This window comes from Lytechinus pictus, chromosome 8 (genome assembly GCF_037042905.1).
Source record: "Lytechinus pictus isolate F3 Inbred chromosome 8, Lp3.0, whole genome shotgun sequence".
Taxonomy (NCBI): domain Eukaryota; kingdom Metazoa; phylum Echinodermata; class Echinoidea; order Temnopleuroida; family Toxopneustidae; genus Lytechinus; species Lytechinus pictus.
The window spans coordinates 4,913,543-4,930,957 of NC_087252.1; the positions used below are offsets into that span (position 1 = coordinate 4,913,543).

Sequence of the window (17,415 nt, forward strand, 5' to 3'; positions counted from 1 at the left end):
AACAATGCAAAAATGCATAATTATCATTAAAATCATGTTTTAGTTTAGGGATGACGGGGTTCTTTACAGAAAGAGTCGCAATCAAATGCAACTCCAGAAATCGAATGTAACTTGGTTTTGAGCCAATCATACAGGTGTATTTTGGACTTGCGTTTGATTTTTTTCTAGATGAGTTTGAATGCAGCTCTTTCGACCACAGGTCCCTGATGTAATATATTCAAACTCTAATGTGATAAATCAAAATAAAATAATACTTTGCTTCCATTGCATCAACATCTCTGTAAAAAATGCTAAAGATCTGTATGTATTTAGTGTTAGCATTAGGCAAAGAGTCACAGCAATATAAGTACCATGCATCAGCACCTAAATCCCATACATTTGCAAGATCTCTGACATGTCAAGATTTAGGTGCGCTTACCCAAGACAATTTCCCTTAACATGACACAGAACCACTCTGAACAGTACAAAGCGCACCCATCGCCACCATGTAATACACATAAATCCCATAGGGCTACACGATCTCTCTCATGTGAAGGGTTACTATACATGCTTTGTACACCTATCTATATAAGATACAGAGCTACTCTGAACATGACTAATTGCACCAATTGCCATCTTGTAATACACATAAATACCATAGGGCTTCAAGATCTCTGGCACATGAAGATGAAGGTGCATTTACCCTGGACATTATACCTACACAAGATACAGAACCACTGTGAACATGGCTAATTGTGCCAATCGCCATTATGTTATACACATAAATCCCATAAGGCTGCAAGATCTCTGGCACATGAAGATTCAGGTACACTCACCTTGGGCACTATCCCTGCACAAGATACAGAGCCACTCTGTATCCGGTGCACTCTTGACGTCGACGCAACGGAAATGATACCATTCCACAGAACAGTCTTGACCATCACAAGCTATCATCCGGTCCCAAGAGTTTGGCTGCCCACAAGGACACAGACCGGGCTCCTCCAATTGGTCCTTCTTCATCCTCTGTCTCTTTAGTTCTTCTCTCTTCTTCCTTCGCAATCGCAATTCTTTCCTTCTCTCTTTCTTTAATCTCAGAGCTTCAGCTGCTTCTGTGGGAAGATTTGCAATGATCGACAACTGACAATTTGGGAAGTATTTGAATTTACAAAGATATGTCAAATTTATTCATTATTTTTCAAAAATTTCATTCAGGGTCCCATTACATAACATTTAGCAGTTGATTTTGGATCAGGGGGCCGTTTCATAAAGTTGTTCGTAAGTTAAGAGCGACTTTAAGAACTAGTGGTGGTCCTTTCTTATGTGCTAAACCATCTCCAATGAATATACCATTTACCACAAGGATCACCAGTCGCTCTTCACTTACGAACAGCTTTATGAAACACCCACCTGAATTCTATGATTAATTTCATTGATTAATGTGCAGGATCCATTGTTAAAGTCAGCTCTAGATCAGTTTCTGTCACATGGCCCTTGCTTTAGAGTTTGTGGTTATATATGTTATAGAATGATCTATTATGAAGTTCATTTGCAAGATTAATTATAACATCTCACGTGACATTGGAAGGGACAGTGATTATCTGTCATTATAGTTGTTTCTGAAGACATTGAAAATTTGACTTAAAGTGGAAATTGTCAAAGAAAATGTACACAGCAAAACCATGAATTCTGTTTTGCAACGGTACACGTAAATTCAATGAACTTTCACATGAAAAGTAAAGAAACAAACACTGTCCCTACATTGGTAGTGTTGCATGCATTTATCTTCAAACATGAATTTGCAGACCTACTTTTATTCCTCTTAAAATTTTTATACAGGTTTGTAGCTTATATTGCTCGAAATGTCACTGAGGATCTGTACCTCCCGACTGGAAGACACCAAGGGAAGCTCAGGTGAATGAGTCTTCAATATTGCAAGGTTATTATAAATATTATTTCAATTGGCATTCTAGTATTCGGCAAACATATAAAGAACTAGCATTAGGAGAGAGGAGAGTCTCATGGATGCCAGGAAAAGAAAAGATTAACTAAATAACTATAACCCAAACTCAAAGAAAATCATGGAGGGAAAAATTGAAGGCAAAAGAGGAAGGGGATGTTAGAGGAAAAGCTGGCTTGGAAATATTGAAGAGATGACAGGCAGAAAGATAAACGAATGCTGCAAGATAGCACTGGACAGAGACAGATGGAAAACCATGACAAAGCCTCTTTAAAGAGATGGAACAGCGGCAAGGTAAGTAAAGACATCATTTTCCAATCCATGTGATTTTACAGAAAGATTCTTACCTTTTGAGCAGAACGGACAAAACCACTCATCCTTTGGCACCTTGGTGACTCCTACACATGTGAAGTGATACCATTCCACCTCACATTTTGGATTGTCACAGGCAATCATGGCATCATAAGAGTTGGCCCGCCCGCAAGGACACACCCCAAGACGGCTGGACTTGTCCACCACGTTGAAGAAGCAGCCTTGCTTTGCAGCTGTGATAGGAGACAAGAGAATAAGGATAGCACATTAGGATAGAAACTTGTTATTCTGCTATGACAGTGGTTTCTTTCTCAAGGGCACATTACGGCTGAATCTCTTATAACCACAAAAATCTGATCAAATAGGGCAAAATTCCGACTAAGAAGATGTATATGATCTGTTTTATATATTCTTGTGGGTGTTTCATAAAGCTGTTCGTTAAGTTATGCACAACTTTACACACGACTGGAACATGTTCTTAGGTCATAAATCAATTACATAGGGATATCACATAGCACAAAAAAAGGATCACCAGTCATGCATTAAGTCATTCGTATCTTACGAACCGCTTTATGAAACACCCACCCAGTCCAAATAAATGCATACATTTCTGTGGTTATTTTACTTCAGAAAAGTATCCTATAAATCCTATGTAGGACTACAAATCTTACAGTAGTCCTAAAGTTTAGTTGGCCTTGGGTTTGGATAGCATGCGATACCAAATAGTAATTGGCTGAAACTGTTATGCTATCAGCTACTTCCCTTTGGCCCAAATATCATTTTCTCATTGATTGTAAATCACCTGCATTTGATTTTTGGAGTTGTGTTTGATTGTAAATATTTCTGCAACAGGGTCAAGCCCTGTTTCCCATTAGCCAAATTATTTAGCAATTCTAAATGAATGTCCTAACTGACATTGACTTGATATTGATCATACAAGCATCAATGACTGCATATTCTCTCTAGTGACTCTATGTCAAAAGGTCACATCTTCTATTAATTTGTCCTCAATTTCTGTACAATGTAATATGGAAACTACATGTACTGTCAAAGATTTTTGCTCCAAGAAGAAAGGGATAATTGAAAGAAACTGAAATTTTCAAGGTATTTTTCAGTTGATGAAGGTGCACTTTATGGCCAAGTTCACATTTCCACAAGGATATAACTTGGGACCTGAACTATTTTCAACATACAATCATGCATGTAATTGAATGCAAACTACTCACACCCCTTCTTGGTAATACCATATATTTATTTAATAATGCATTCAATGACACTGCTCTCAAAGTTTGCAGAAAGGTGAAAAACGGGAAGAATGTAAATTATCCAATTAGAATTCCCCAAAATCTTACCATCATGAAATTAAAGGCAAAACAGAAGAAAGTAATACATTAGCCCTAACTTTTATATAGTTTCATGAAAATCAAATCATAACGAGAAAAAAAATGCTTAAAAAATGAATCTCAAGTCTTGAAGAATTAAAGAGATTTAACTAGTAACTGGTGAAAAGTATGGTGTTAAACAAACCTATAGAAATACTAGCAATTAGCAAACTCGTGAAATGGGGGCAAACATAGAAAGGTACGGACAAGACAAAGTCTGTTGTATTTAGAATAGACATATATGTACAAGAAATCAAGAGCCCAACATAAAGTAGACCTGGGTCCTGTTGTATACAATTTATTATTATGGTACCTTTAATATCCAATGGTGACTTTCATGGCAATGATTCCCAACAGCCAATGAATATGAAGGATTCCATCGAAGTTACCACTGGATTGCAAATTTACCAAAATACTAACTTTTAGAAACACAGGATAAGGAGGGGTCCATATCTTAAACACATTTCACAATTTTTTTTATCACATGATTTAGAAAGATGGATTAATGAATGATTGACTATTACATAAAGTAATAAAAATAAATTAACACAACACAAACAACTGCAAGGCAAAACAGGGCTTAAAAATGATTGCTCGGGTAATTGGTTCTAAAAATGCATTTACTAGTCAATTTCAAGCAGGCATGGCTATTTGAAGAATGGCTAATACTGCTAACTACATGTCAAATGCTCGTGCACTGCTTTTTAACATTTATTAATTGTGAGGTTTGCTTTAGAGCAAAAGGTTTATTTCAAAATCTTTCTTTGGGTTGAAATAAAGTCTAAATCAAAGATGGAATTAAATAAAGTGGTTTTAGATTTAAGTGTTCTCAAATTTTCTTATTCCATACTATAAAAGAATTCTCCAATATAAATCTGATGCAAAAAATACCATATTTCATGAGATTGACTCGATTCTGGTCCCTCCAAAGTTATTAAAAGAACTGAGGATGGCCACATCGTCATCACAGAAACTACAATATATCCAGAGACTTTATTACAGGGATGAAATATGTGAACGGGTTTGTTTGTAACCCACCTGAGGAAGATTTCCTACGGGCCTGAACGGAACGCTTTTCTTGGCTCCCTTCTGTGAATAATATAATTGAAGGCTTGCATCAGTATTCAAGTAATTCTTTTAAATTACTTTTTAATCACAAAATTTGCTCTTTGGTTTTTGACTAAGTTTGTACAAAAAGCAACTTTCAAAGAGAAATATTAATGTTTTGATGGAAAACTGGAATTTTAAAGAAATTTAGTTTAACTGAGTAGGTAATTCAAATTACTTCTTTCACCTTCTGGATCATATCATACACATGCAGTGCAATGTATAGTGAAGGAAGAGGAAGAAAAGTGTGAAAGCAAAGGGGCATAGCAGGTACGAGGAATAAAGAGGGTAAGGGGGGACCGAAAGCTCAACAAAATGAAAAATTAAGAAAAAAAGAAAAGGATATGGGAGAGAAAATGGAAACAGAAGATAGATGAACAAGATATGACATGTTGAGAAGACAATATCAGAGGACAGATTGGCCCAAAGCAAAGATACATCCCCCCCCCAAAAAAAAGAGAATATAGGGGAGTATTAAAAAACAGACTTTTTTTTTAAAGAGGGGTTAATAATTCTTGCCCAAATAGATCCACCTAGTGTAACTGGTACTGAATCATGCACAAGACTAAATTCTGGCAGCTAAAAAAAAAAAACTCCTTTGTTTGTATTTCTAATTGTTTACCTTTATTTCACTACATGGGAGAGGAGTTGAGGGGGGGGGGGTGATAATTGGCACTTTAATATGATACTTTAAGAGTTGGAAATGACAGATTGGAAGGTACTAATATATTGCAAGATATTTTAGTTTCCTTAAAAATATAGATTCTAGCTTTACTTGGCATACATGAAACCGGGGCTCCCCCAAATAAGTTAATGCCACTTCAACACTAAAAAATATATATGTAAAACATAATATAGCAAAGGGAGTGGTAGATATGAAAGGAGGAGGAAAGAAGGGGTGTATAAAATGTTGTGTTGGAAAAGAGAAAAAAAATAAGAACAAGTGGAATGCCTCTGGCCGTCTCACCTGCATCACGCGATTCAATATAGCAGCAGTGCTGATTTTGAAAACTACTATAACTCGCACAAGATGTTCAGTGATACTTGGTTACTCTTATTTCCACGTTTTATGAACTAGACCAATACACTTATAGAGATATGATGGCAATTCAACAAATACCCCCAACGTGGCCAAAGTTCTTTGACCTTACATGACCTTTGACCTTGATCATGTGACCTGAAACTCGCACAGGATGTTCAGTGATACTTGATTACTATTATGTCCAAGTTTTATGTACTAGACCAACACACTTTCAAATTTATGGCTGTAATTCAACAAATACCCCAATTTGGCCAAAGTTCATTGACCCTAAATGACCTTTGACCTTGATCATGTGACCTGAAACTTGCACAGGATGTTCAGTAATACTTGATTACTATTATGTCCAAGTTTCATGAATCAGATCCATAAACTTTCAAAGTTATGATGGTAATTCAACAGATACCCCCAATTCGGCCAAAGTTCATTGACCCTAAATGACCTTTGACCTTGGTCATGTGATGTGAAACTCAAGCAGGATGTTCAGTGATACTTGATTAACCTTATGTATAAGTTTCATGAACTAGGTCCATATATTTTCTAAGTTATGATGACATTTCAAAAACTTAACCTTAGGTTAAGATTTTGATGTTGATTCCCCCAACATGGTCTAAGTTCATTGACCCTAAATGACCTTTGACCTTGGTCATGTGACATGAAACTCAGGCAGGATGTTCAGTAATACTTGATTAACCTTATGGCCAAGTTTCATGAACTAGGTCCATATACTTTCTAAGTTATGCTGTCATTTCAAAAACTTAACCTCAGGTTAAGATTTGGTGTTGACGCCGCCGCCGCCGTCGCCGTCGGAAAAGCGGCGCCTATAGTCTCACTCTGCTATGCAGGTGAGACAAAAACAGAATGGTGAAAGTTTGAAAAAAAAATAAGACAAGGAATGGCTGCTTTAAAATTGAGATCCTTAAGACTATGTAGATTTCAAGTTGGCAACTGGGTAAGTAAATTATGACAAGGGGCTAGGACAACTTTTCCATAGGGCTTGTACTTAATTGTCGGGAATTTGTGGTGTTTCTACGTACCTATTCCCCTTGGGTAGTACCGCCTAATCAAAATATATAGCATTATTTTTTAATGTCCTCATGAAGTTCCCCTTGAGCAGTAGGGCCTAACCAAAATATAACCAAGATAGCATTTTTTTTAATGTCCTCATGAAAGAATAATATAATTTGAAGAAAACATTTTTTTTTAAATGACACTCTAGCCATTTTATATATTGGAGCAAGTGGAAGAGTAGTCCTTGCCTTACAAATGTGGCAAATTTGAAGTTTCCATGGGGATAGTGATTACTGATTTGTACATATTTCAAAATTTAATAACTTTCTTTGTTTTTTGTCCAATATTATTCAAACTTTCCCTTATCAAATTGTCTGAACTTTATTTTTCCTCTAAAAACAATTTTTTATTTGGGTTAGATTTCCCTAAAAATGAGGAAGTAGAACAAGAAGGAGGGGGAAGATGAAGAAGAGTTTGGAGGAAGAGGAAGGGGGGTGGGGAGAAGATAGGAGGAAGGGTGTGAGAAAGGGGGTAGGCACTAAACATGGAAAGAAAGCCCCCTATAAAAATCATATTAAAAAAAAAGTGATAGGAAAAGGTGCAATAAACACACCAAATAGGATTTCAGATATAACACTGAAAGTACTATGAGGTGAGACCAAGTGATGTGCATTACAAAACTTTCTCAAAACAATATTTGAATTCTATAGTTCTATAAGTCTACCTACAGCTTTGGTAATAAAAGTCTAGCATTCCAATCTTGAAAAAGTGCCGTGACTGAAATATTTTTCTCATTTATTGATGCTTTGTGAAACTTTGAATATTATAATTTGAAAACATTCATTGGCCACTCTTGGTAATGCTTTTATGTTTCAATCAAAAAGGCACTTTGAACATTTGTCTTACAAAGTTAGAAAGATTATATCCTGATTTTTTTCAGCCCATTTAATGCTGCTTGAGTAATGGTTTATACCAAAAAGAAAAGCAAAAGGCAATGAATTCACTGTGGTCAGGAGCCCCACCAAAATAAATTATCATGAAAAATAGCTTTAAAAACCCACTAAAACTAATTTTACCTGACATCATCCACAACACTACATTACATGACATACACATTAATATTATAAACAAGAATAGTGTCCACATCTGTGGGTAATTTAATAAAACTTCAAGAAAAGAGGCTCTAAACTATATTCCATTGGGTTTATATAGGTAACGCGGTTGGACGGGTTGAACCAAAAACATGTCCATGGGAAGTCCCTAAATGAAGGAATAGACAGGCTAAAAGATTTTAATGAGAACTGCACACAAGAATTGTAAGTTAAGGAGCACTGCAATAAAAACCAGTCAATCCCACATTAGGTGCTCTGTGATAGACAGCAAGACTTGAGGGTTGCTTAGTCTTGATAAACATACCTTTTGTTGAAATGATTGAACATATATTTTGAATTTCTGTGTAATTACTACTACATTCATCTGATCTTTACCCAAATTAGTATAAATACTTTATAATTTTTTTTGTTCCTACTGGCAGCACACTTCTTAAAATGAAAATTTAAAGAGTAATAAATAATTCATCATCATATCTATGTAAATTGAGTTTATAATGAAAGACTACATATACACATTATAAAAGTGATACATTTTGGGCAAGAAACCCAGAACAATTTGAGAAGGAGCTGATTTTATTTTAGGTGGATGTGGTGGATTACTTTGATTTGGTTTCATAAAACAAGAAATGTGAATATTTGAAAGAAAAAAAATAAATTGAAAATGAGAAAATATGTTTGATAAATGTACTGCTGCTGCAGTCTGCATATATTGTAATATACATACCCCCACCACCTAAAAAAATAAATGTGTCGCCATGTACAGATTTCATCTCTCAACGTCTTTTCTATTTGTGATAGTGGTAGAAAATTGAAGTAATTACCAGCACGGTAGAGTTCTTCATTGGTTTTGTTGACTCGCACAACGGCATCAATCTTCTCACATTTGATTTTGAGTAAGGTGGAGCAGGGACTCGACGGGGCCTTCCGTTTCAGGGAAGACAACACTACAGGAGAGGACAAAAGGATAGAGGATAATAAATAGCACAGGTAAAGTTCAGTGTTAAAGGAAGATTGGCATCGACTTTCATTGCTGACCCCAGACTCTATAAAAGGCATTGGAAATACCTGTAGCATAGAAAACTTCTGGGGGAAGCAAACTGGCTGTGCCAGTGTGCAATTCTATGGCCAAGCCTGCTTATGCTCTGGCAACTGCCAATCCAGAAAAAAGCGAGATCATGACTTTACCATAAGGCATTTTCCAGTAGCATATTACGTCTGCTGGTCTTAAATCTTGTTCTACTCTGGGTAGTATACATCTACATCCAAACGTTGTCTAATTCCTACGAAAACACATAATTATTTTCCTTTAATTTCAGGAATTTCGCATTCCTAATTTTTCCACCAAGGTTTGAAAGATCATAATAAAATCCAGTTGTGGAATATGAACACAATAATTGTCAATTATGGCCTTTGATCTTGGTGGAGTTGTCTTGTTTTTAATTGCAACTCTTCGTTACTGGATCCCAATCATAGCAAAGATGATTACAAAACCTAGACTCTTACCTTCTTTTGTATCCTCTTTTAATTCTAATTTTGATTCAGTGACTTCTACTTGAGAGTCTGTCTCATCCTGGGATGGCTTGAGAATCTCAACAACTTCTATTTCCTCGTCCACTTCTTCCACTCTGACAGATTCAACTGTAGCCGATGAAACAGAGGAGTTCTTGGTACATTCTGAGGATTCCTCAGCAGATGTAATTGTCCTGGTGAGGTCTTTGGGTGAAGTTGTCTCTGAGGAAGTCTTTGAGGGTGTGTATCCGTGAGGTTCTTCCGGTTTTGGAAGAACTTTTACGACTTCCTCAATAGGGTCTTTCAGTTTTTGAACTGGCTTTTCCAGCTTCTGAGGGGGCTGTTCCGTTTTCTTGGGAAGCTCTACCAGTTTTTGGAGGGGTGGTACTGTTTTCTTTAAAGGTTGTTCTTGCTTTCCAGGGGCAACATTCCTATCAATCGGCGGGGTGAGAACTTGGGATGGCTTCACGAGCTGGATAGTTGGTGATGAGAATGTACTTACACTGACACCTTGTGGATTTGATGGCTTGGCAGACATTGGGTTGACAAACACTTGCACATGTGGCATCGGAAGCTTTTGAGGAAGTCCCTTCGGGACAACTCGGGACATGGTTTGTTGCACCATAACTGGTTCATTTGGTGGGGTAGGGGGCAAAATGGTGATGAGGTTCGGATGGGTAGGGGTAACCCTGCCATCCTGAGGGGTGTTCAGAAGTTGTAAGGCATTCGGCGAACCGTTGCTCTGTTGACTGTGAGCACCTTTGTTTGCTGCGGGACTGTGAACTCCTGTTTGTACGGTCACCACAGGTGTCTTAGAGCCCACTGTCCCTGAAGCAGAACAGCCACTCACCACAACATTGGATATGAGCTTCCGTTCCTTGATAGCACCCGGCTTCTTCAGAGAAGATACGGCTAAAGTGATGAGAGGCGAGCTCCGCCCCTCTTTACGCTTTTCCTTTTTGTCCTCAGAGTTACTATGTGGGGCCACAGGTGTGTTCTTGCCTCTTTGCTCTGTGAGCACTGATGCTTTCTTATCGCTCTTCCGGTTATGGGACACCTTGACAGTCTTCGTCGATCTCTTCTCCTTTTTGAGTGGTATGGTTGATTCGGGAGATGGAACAAAGCTGATTTCTAAAAGAGAAAAAGAATAAATATGGTTCATTTATTGGTATCAGATTCACAAAATGACAGTTTCTCAGCCCTAAATCAATGTTATATTTGTAATAAAGATAATAATCTGCTTTAATATATGCGCTTAATACATCGGAACGACGTGTCTAAGCCCTTTACAGATATATTATTACCCCGGTCATCGGATTCAATCAGTCATTCCTGCACACAATGTGTGCACATCCTCCACTCCCTGGGGAGTATTCCAGTCAGTCGCCGATGAGGCGCCCACAGTACCGGACAAGGTACAACGACTTTCACATCCTAACAGGTACCCATTTAGCACCTGGATCGAGAGTGGCAAACTGTGGATTAACGCCTTGCCAAAAGATGCGATACCGTGGTGGGATTCGAACACACAACCCTCTGTTTACAAGGCGAGAGTCAGAACCACTACACCACGGCTCCTCCACATGTATCTCATTGGAGTCACTGGATTCATTGGATATTGCATACATGTGTAACCAGCTCAAACTGAACTGTTTGATAATGCACACAATTTCAAATCACCAAAGTGTTTGTCCCTGTTCTCATTACAATCCTAAAAACTAGTTTACTGGAACTGGTTCAGGAAAACAGTTTGGAAGATTGCTTTACTAGCGTTCCCGTTTGATCACCTGAAAGTGGTGTTCAAAACCACTTCATGGAAAGCGGTCTTGTTGTGATGGGAACGCTCTCAGTGGGGTGACATGTTTTGTGCAAAATTTGAAACTGCAGCATAGATATTCTACACACAGTGTGTGGAGTAACACACTCAAAATGTGCGACGATCGTTTCCACAAGAACCGTTGTGTCCTCACGCTAAAACCAGTTTAACGAGGCAGAGCGATCTTGAAAACTACATTGCGAGGTAGTTTTCCGAACCGGTTTAGAAGATCGCTTCCAAGACCGCTTTGAGCGTTCTCATTACATTTTTAACTAGTTTCCAGTAAAGTTCGACATTAAATGAAATAGATGTCACATTCCAAGATGGCTGCTCGCATGGAAAAAGTTGATTTAAAGTGACAATTTTGGACTATATTTCTTTATTTTTGAAAAATATATATCTTCATCAAAAGTCACAAATTAGGGAAACATTGACAGGTAATCAAATTTATCCGTATTTTCAGGAAAGGATGTACATCGACGATCTAAAGAACACACCATATCACTTTTATTTGTTCTCACATACTCACATTGATGTTAGATCTAGACTTGAAAACGCGAATCTTCCGTCTTTTTGGACAGAAATATTACATACATGTAGTTTCACTTCATTTTCCATTCAAATTAAGAATATTCGTGAAATATACATTTTCTTAATTCATTTTAAGGCAGTATGATATGGATAAGGGGAATTTTTTGGTCAGTTTTATTGTATTTATGGTCACTTTTTCTCAAACAGTGTAAACATTTACCAAAATTTGTAAACGTTTTTTTGTGTTAGCAGGCGTTTTAAAGGCAGTTATACGTTTTGACTCTGGCCTTACTAGATTACCTGGTAAATCATCGTCATCGTCGTCATCTTGTATCTTTTCTTCTCGAAGAATAACGTCCTTGAAGGCAAAGCTGAAATGTTCATCTGGAGAAGAATGAAACAAAGCCACATCACTCATCAAAATACACTAGGTGGTTGTAAGTTCACATTTATATGTAGAGTCATCTAACTTCATTTCAAATTTGGTGCTGTACTGATATTAAAATCGGCCCAACATCAAAAGATCAACATCAAACTTGAAATTGTACACTAGATGCAAACTCATAACATGCATACCACATTTTGAAATAATTAATTCTTATACTACCATAACATTTAATAATCAAATAAAATATGAAAAAATAAATTACAACAAGGTGAGAAATTAGTAAATTAAAGAAAACAAAAGCAGTGCAGTAATACCAAATAAGAGAGAAAAAATAAATAGATAGAAATTCACGAAGGAGATTTTTTTTTATAGCATGCAGTATAAAAAACAACACCTCTTTTTATGAATGACACCAATAATTCTGGTATTCAAACTTCACAAACAATGACAAACTTGATGAATTCAAAGCAAAGTAAAAGACAAAAATGTCTATAAGAATTTAAACTGAACAAAAAGAAGATATTAGAAATGTTCAGTCATAACAGTTGAGAGTTTCTTTTTAAGACATTTTAAGCATATTTCCTTATTAATAAATGGAATGCTACCAAGGGTTCCAATAAAAATGGATGTTTCAAAATTACAATCAAGTGCAGGCCTTTGTGATAGGGGTCCACAAGAAACTCCGAACTACTATGAGTTATTAAAGAAAAACATGAAGGATTAAAAGAATCACATACGTGGAAAACAATTATATGTCACGTCTTGACCCAACTTGACAGAAACTTCAGGCCAGGAATGGCGAATTCTTTTCCTCGCTCTCACTGCAGTCCCATCTATGCAAAAATGTGTAAGTGAAAGAGATGAATAAACAAAAAAACGTCACACAGAAGATATAAATTATGTGAAGATGAGTTAGATTTGGAACCCCAACAAAAGTCCTAGCCATTAGTTTGCGCAGCATCTTCCCACAGGAATCAGCCTTGATGACTCTCCAATCAAAGCTTTGGGAGATGGGAGAACAGGGGGCTGTTTCACAAAGAGTTAAGTATGACTTTTTAATAGAGTCACACTTAAATTTCCAGCTGCTTGCGGTATAAAAGACATTACCGCACTGGTCAAATCATACCAACAGGACCCACACTACTGCGTATTAATCAGTGAGAATGCGCATTTGTACACGCCAGCACTAAAGCATGACTATACAAGTAAATCACACTTTTTTTAAACACCCCCCTCCCCCCGTAACCATGTATGCAGGGAAGCCGATGGGCAAGACTTTTGGTAGGATGCTATTATGAGTGTTATAATGTATACTATAGTACTGTACTTTAAAGGTACACGTCACACGTTTTGATCATGTATTAATGTTGATACAACTCTTTACCATTTTGAGTCATTGCACTATTTCAGTGTCCTCATATCAACAAAAAGGCATGATCAAATATCACACATAATGATGATAAAGGTACCAATCTACATGTACTGTTACTAGAATCACCAAATAAAATATTATACATGAGTTGACACGCAAACATTACTACTGTGTATTTACAGAATATGAAAAAGAGTTCTCATGAAAAATAAAAGTATCAGTACTAAAATAATAGAGAAGGGATAATGAGTCTTAAAATCATAAAATATTCTTTAATACCACATAAAGAAATAAAAATAAATGAACTGTACATATCACCAATAAACAAAAATAGGCCTTACCTGATAACATACTTATCATAGTCACAACTCAAACATTCTTTTTCTTATTATCAGTATAGATACTGTACATGCATAAGCCACTTTCAAATAAAAAAATCTTTCTTTTTTATTTTTTATTAGTAAACTACATTTTAAAAGGGAAATCCTATACTGGAGTATAGATACATGTAGCTTTCATAACAAGGGCAGGAATATAAACATTAAGAAACTTTTGCTCTATTTAATCAATCAAAGAATTGCATTGCCTGACATCAAATGTGAGCGGCTCCTGTTCATGCAGCGTATAATTGTGAATTTTCTGAGAAAATAGGCATAATATTTCTGGAAGCTCACATTTAACAAATAAATAAAATGTTCAAAGTCATCCAATGTGATGCTTGGATGGATTTTCATCAATCATTCAATTATGGTCGTTTCATTTTTCAGCTTTTATAAATGAATAAAAAAGAGGGAACTTGACTTCATGAAGGTTTCATAATTCAAATATTTTCTGAACGATCTTCCTCTTTCACCATCAGGAAATATTTTGTTTTTCCTACTAATATGTTTTGTTAATATGCAAGTTCAGGAGGTACATGTATCATAATTCATCTATGGTGTATCTTGTGAGCAATATTCCCACCATTGAAAAAATGACCCCCCCCCCCAAAAAAAAAAGGAACAAAGACATACAGTGAGTTACACAAGATTTTATATTCTTTCCACTGTATTTTTAGAGACAATAGCACAAAAGAGGGTAATGTTACTTTTCTTTCCTTTCCTAGAACTTGAATATCGCTTTAAAGTTCTTGTCTGGTTTGATTTTGCATAGAATTCTTAAATTACTAGCAACACCTTGATGAAACTGATCATCTATGGTGTCCTTACAGATGAAAAAGACAAACAAACCTGCTGGGCTTGCACATGAATTATCCTCTGCACTGCTCGCTTGACTTGATTGCTCGACTGAATTGAAAACAAAAATTAACAAAGAAAATGGATTTAAACCAAAGCCAGGGCACATGAATCTGATGTAATGATGATGATGATGGTGATGATGATAATGATGATGATAATGATGATGCCCATAATAATCATGATGGTGGTGAAAGTTATGGAAATTATGACAAAATTGATGAGTATGATAGTAATCATGATAAATAATTGATATGATGATGATGAAAATAATGATGGTAATGATGATGATGATGATAATGATGCTAATGATGATAGTGATGATGATGACGATAATGATTATAATGATAATGATGAATGATGATAGTGATGATGACAGTAGTGATAATGATGATGATGCTAATGATAGTGATGATGATGATGATGATGATAATGATTATAATGATAATAATGATGAATGATGATAGTGATGATGACAATAGTGATGGTGATGATGATAACAGTGTTGATGATAATGATCGGGGATGATAACAGAGATGATGATGATGATACTTGCATCACATTCCCCCTACAATAAAGCAGCATTCCAATATCAAACATGAAATGCATGTATTTGTATTAAAATGTAAATGCACAATATCACAGTAGGTCATTCATGACACAAAATGCAAACAGAACAAGTCGAACAATATACAAGCATGGACTTGGGAAATGCCATTCCAAATGAATGCACAAGATTCAACTGTGCTATAGTATATTACAATTTCTAAAAATATCAACAAGTTTATTAAAATCTAGAGTTACAAGTAGGTCTTCAAGTACACAATCATGAAAATTCATGCTGATATCATATGACACAAATGAAAAATATACATGCAGCTCTTCATGAAGTTCTACTTGGAATAAACATGTAGGCCTACAGTAATGGCGATATTGTCTCTTTTTTCACAAGGGGAATTTACACGGAGTATTAAAAGGGAACACATTTTTTTTTCAGGTAAGAGAATATAATGGACATTGATATTAGTAAAGCAAGGGGAATAACAATTGGCTATAATAAATGTAATATATTATAAGTACTGATAAATGAAATGGAAGCAGGTCAACAATAGACATTTTTTTAAAATACTCAGTCCTATAAGTACATGTACATGTAACTTTGTATTTTGTAACTCAATAACATTTCCATATTAAACCTACCTATTATAGGCTGCATAATCAAAGAAGTGAAAGAACTGTTATAGAAATAAATGAATCCCATTTCAGGGCACTGTAACTTATTATGGCAGACACAACTGGGAGGTTCCACAGAAGAACATAAAAACCAGGAAAAAGGCTTTTGTTGGTAGGTCATATCTGGGGCCTCGTTTCATAAAGGAATATTACAACTGTAGTAATTTGACCATTGTGGCAACTGGCAACTTCCATGGTAACAAGGTTCAACAGCCAATCACAATAAAGTTTTCCATGGAAATTGTCATAATGGTTACTGTAGTATTTGCAACTCTTTATGAACAGGTCCCAGGTCATGTGTCTATGCATTTGAAGCTGTCATGTTAATAGAAATAACCATAAAACTGCAACTGAAGTATTGGGTGGCATACATTTTGACTGCTGTGAGAAGATTTTGGCCAGCACAAATTTTTACCTTAGGCTTTACTGGGAATATGGTATACCGTACTATAAAGAATAGTTTGTAACACGTTGGCCTATATGTATGTATACATGAGATCACCACACACCATCTGGCATAAAATGCATTACTTCAACACCAAAGTGGAGCTATAATCTATTCTGAATATAAATTGTTCACTGTATCACACTGTCACACAAATCAATGAATGGGACCCTGGCGACAATGAGCACACTGGATGATTCATGTACCGTAGCCCACACTGTAGTATGCACTGACTACATGTACATGTCATACATGTACTATACAGGCCTTAACTTTTGATATTTTTATAGGGCAAGGTACTTTTCTACTCATGCATTCACAATTTCACATGAACTTTACAGGCAGCAGAAAGAATACCATGAAAGGCAAAAAAGGGCAAATAAGGGTAACCTCCCCCCCCAAAAAAAAAAAGAAACATCCAAGGGGATGTACTTGGTGGATGAATTCATTCCCTGGCATTTCGTTTCATTCTCATGATCTATAAAAAAATGCTTTACTATTGTATGTATATTTGCATACACATACTGTAGTCTACACATGTACTTGTCATTATTAAAGCCTGTAAATATGCCATGTTTCTTTTATAAAGAATACTCTGAGAGGACAAGACATATACATGTATATTTAAAGATTGATGAAAGCATTCCAGTACTACTCTTCCTGGCCTAATAGAGTTCAAACATAAACTTTCTGCATCTTTAACAGGGAAATTAGGCCCCCCCGGGGGGGGGGGGCATTCAGTATATAATGCATAGTGGGTATGTGCCGCGGAGGGGACCCCCATTTTTACACTCAGATATCCGTTCCAGGGCATAGCATTTTCATCTTATTAAGAAAAAGAACTAAGAAAGCCGTTCCGGTCGCATTGATCCGCCACAATGAGCTGCAATTTGGTGAAAAGCGGCCGCTGAGCGCTGTCCAACCATCGTCTCTGCGCGAGCGCACCCCGCGCCCGGGCCTCTGGACTAGCTGCATACACGTATGCCC

General features: G+C 36.4%; 1 protein-coding gene across 4 annotated transcripts in view; it reads right to left on the bottom strand.

The window, feature by feature from the left end:
- The window catches only part of LOC129266454 (uncharacterized), a 32,283-nt gene that overhangs the window by 6,217 nt on the left and 8,651 nt on the right, over window positions 1-17,415 (bottom strand). The window contains exons 3-10 of one of the 4 annotated variants that reach the window (XM_064103425.1): window positions 14,745-14,801; window positions 12,881-12,976; window positions 12,056-12,139; window positions 9,403-10,539; window positions 8,721-8,843; window positions 4,669-4,719; window positions 2,284-2,481; window positions 816-1,088 (exon numbers count right to left, since the gene is read on the bottom strand). In XM_064103425.1, the coding sequence (XP_063959495.1) occupies window positions 816-1,088; window positions 2,284-2,481; window positions 4,669-4,719; window positions 8,721-8,843; window positions 9,403-10,539; window positions 12,056-12,139; window positions 12,881-12,976; window positions 14,745-14,801 (2,019 nt within the window). The remainder of the gene's footprint in view (window positions 1-815; window positions 1,089-2,283; window positions 2,482-4,668; window positions 4,720-8,720; window positions 8,844-9,402; window positions 10,540-12,055; window positions 12,140-12,880; window positions 12,977-14,744; window positions 14,802-17,415) is intronic. The other 3 variants (XM_064103427.1, XM_064103426.1, XM_064103428.1) reach the window with 3 other exon arrangements.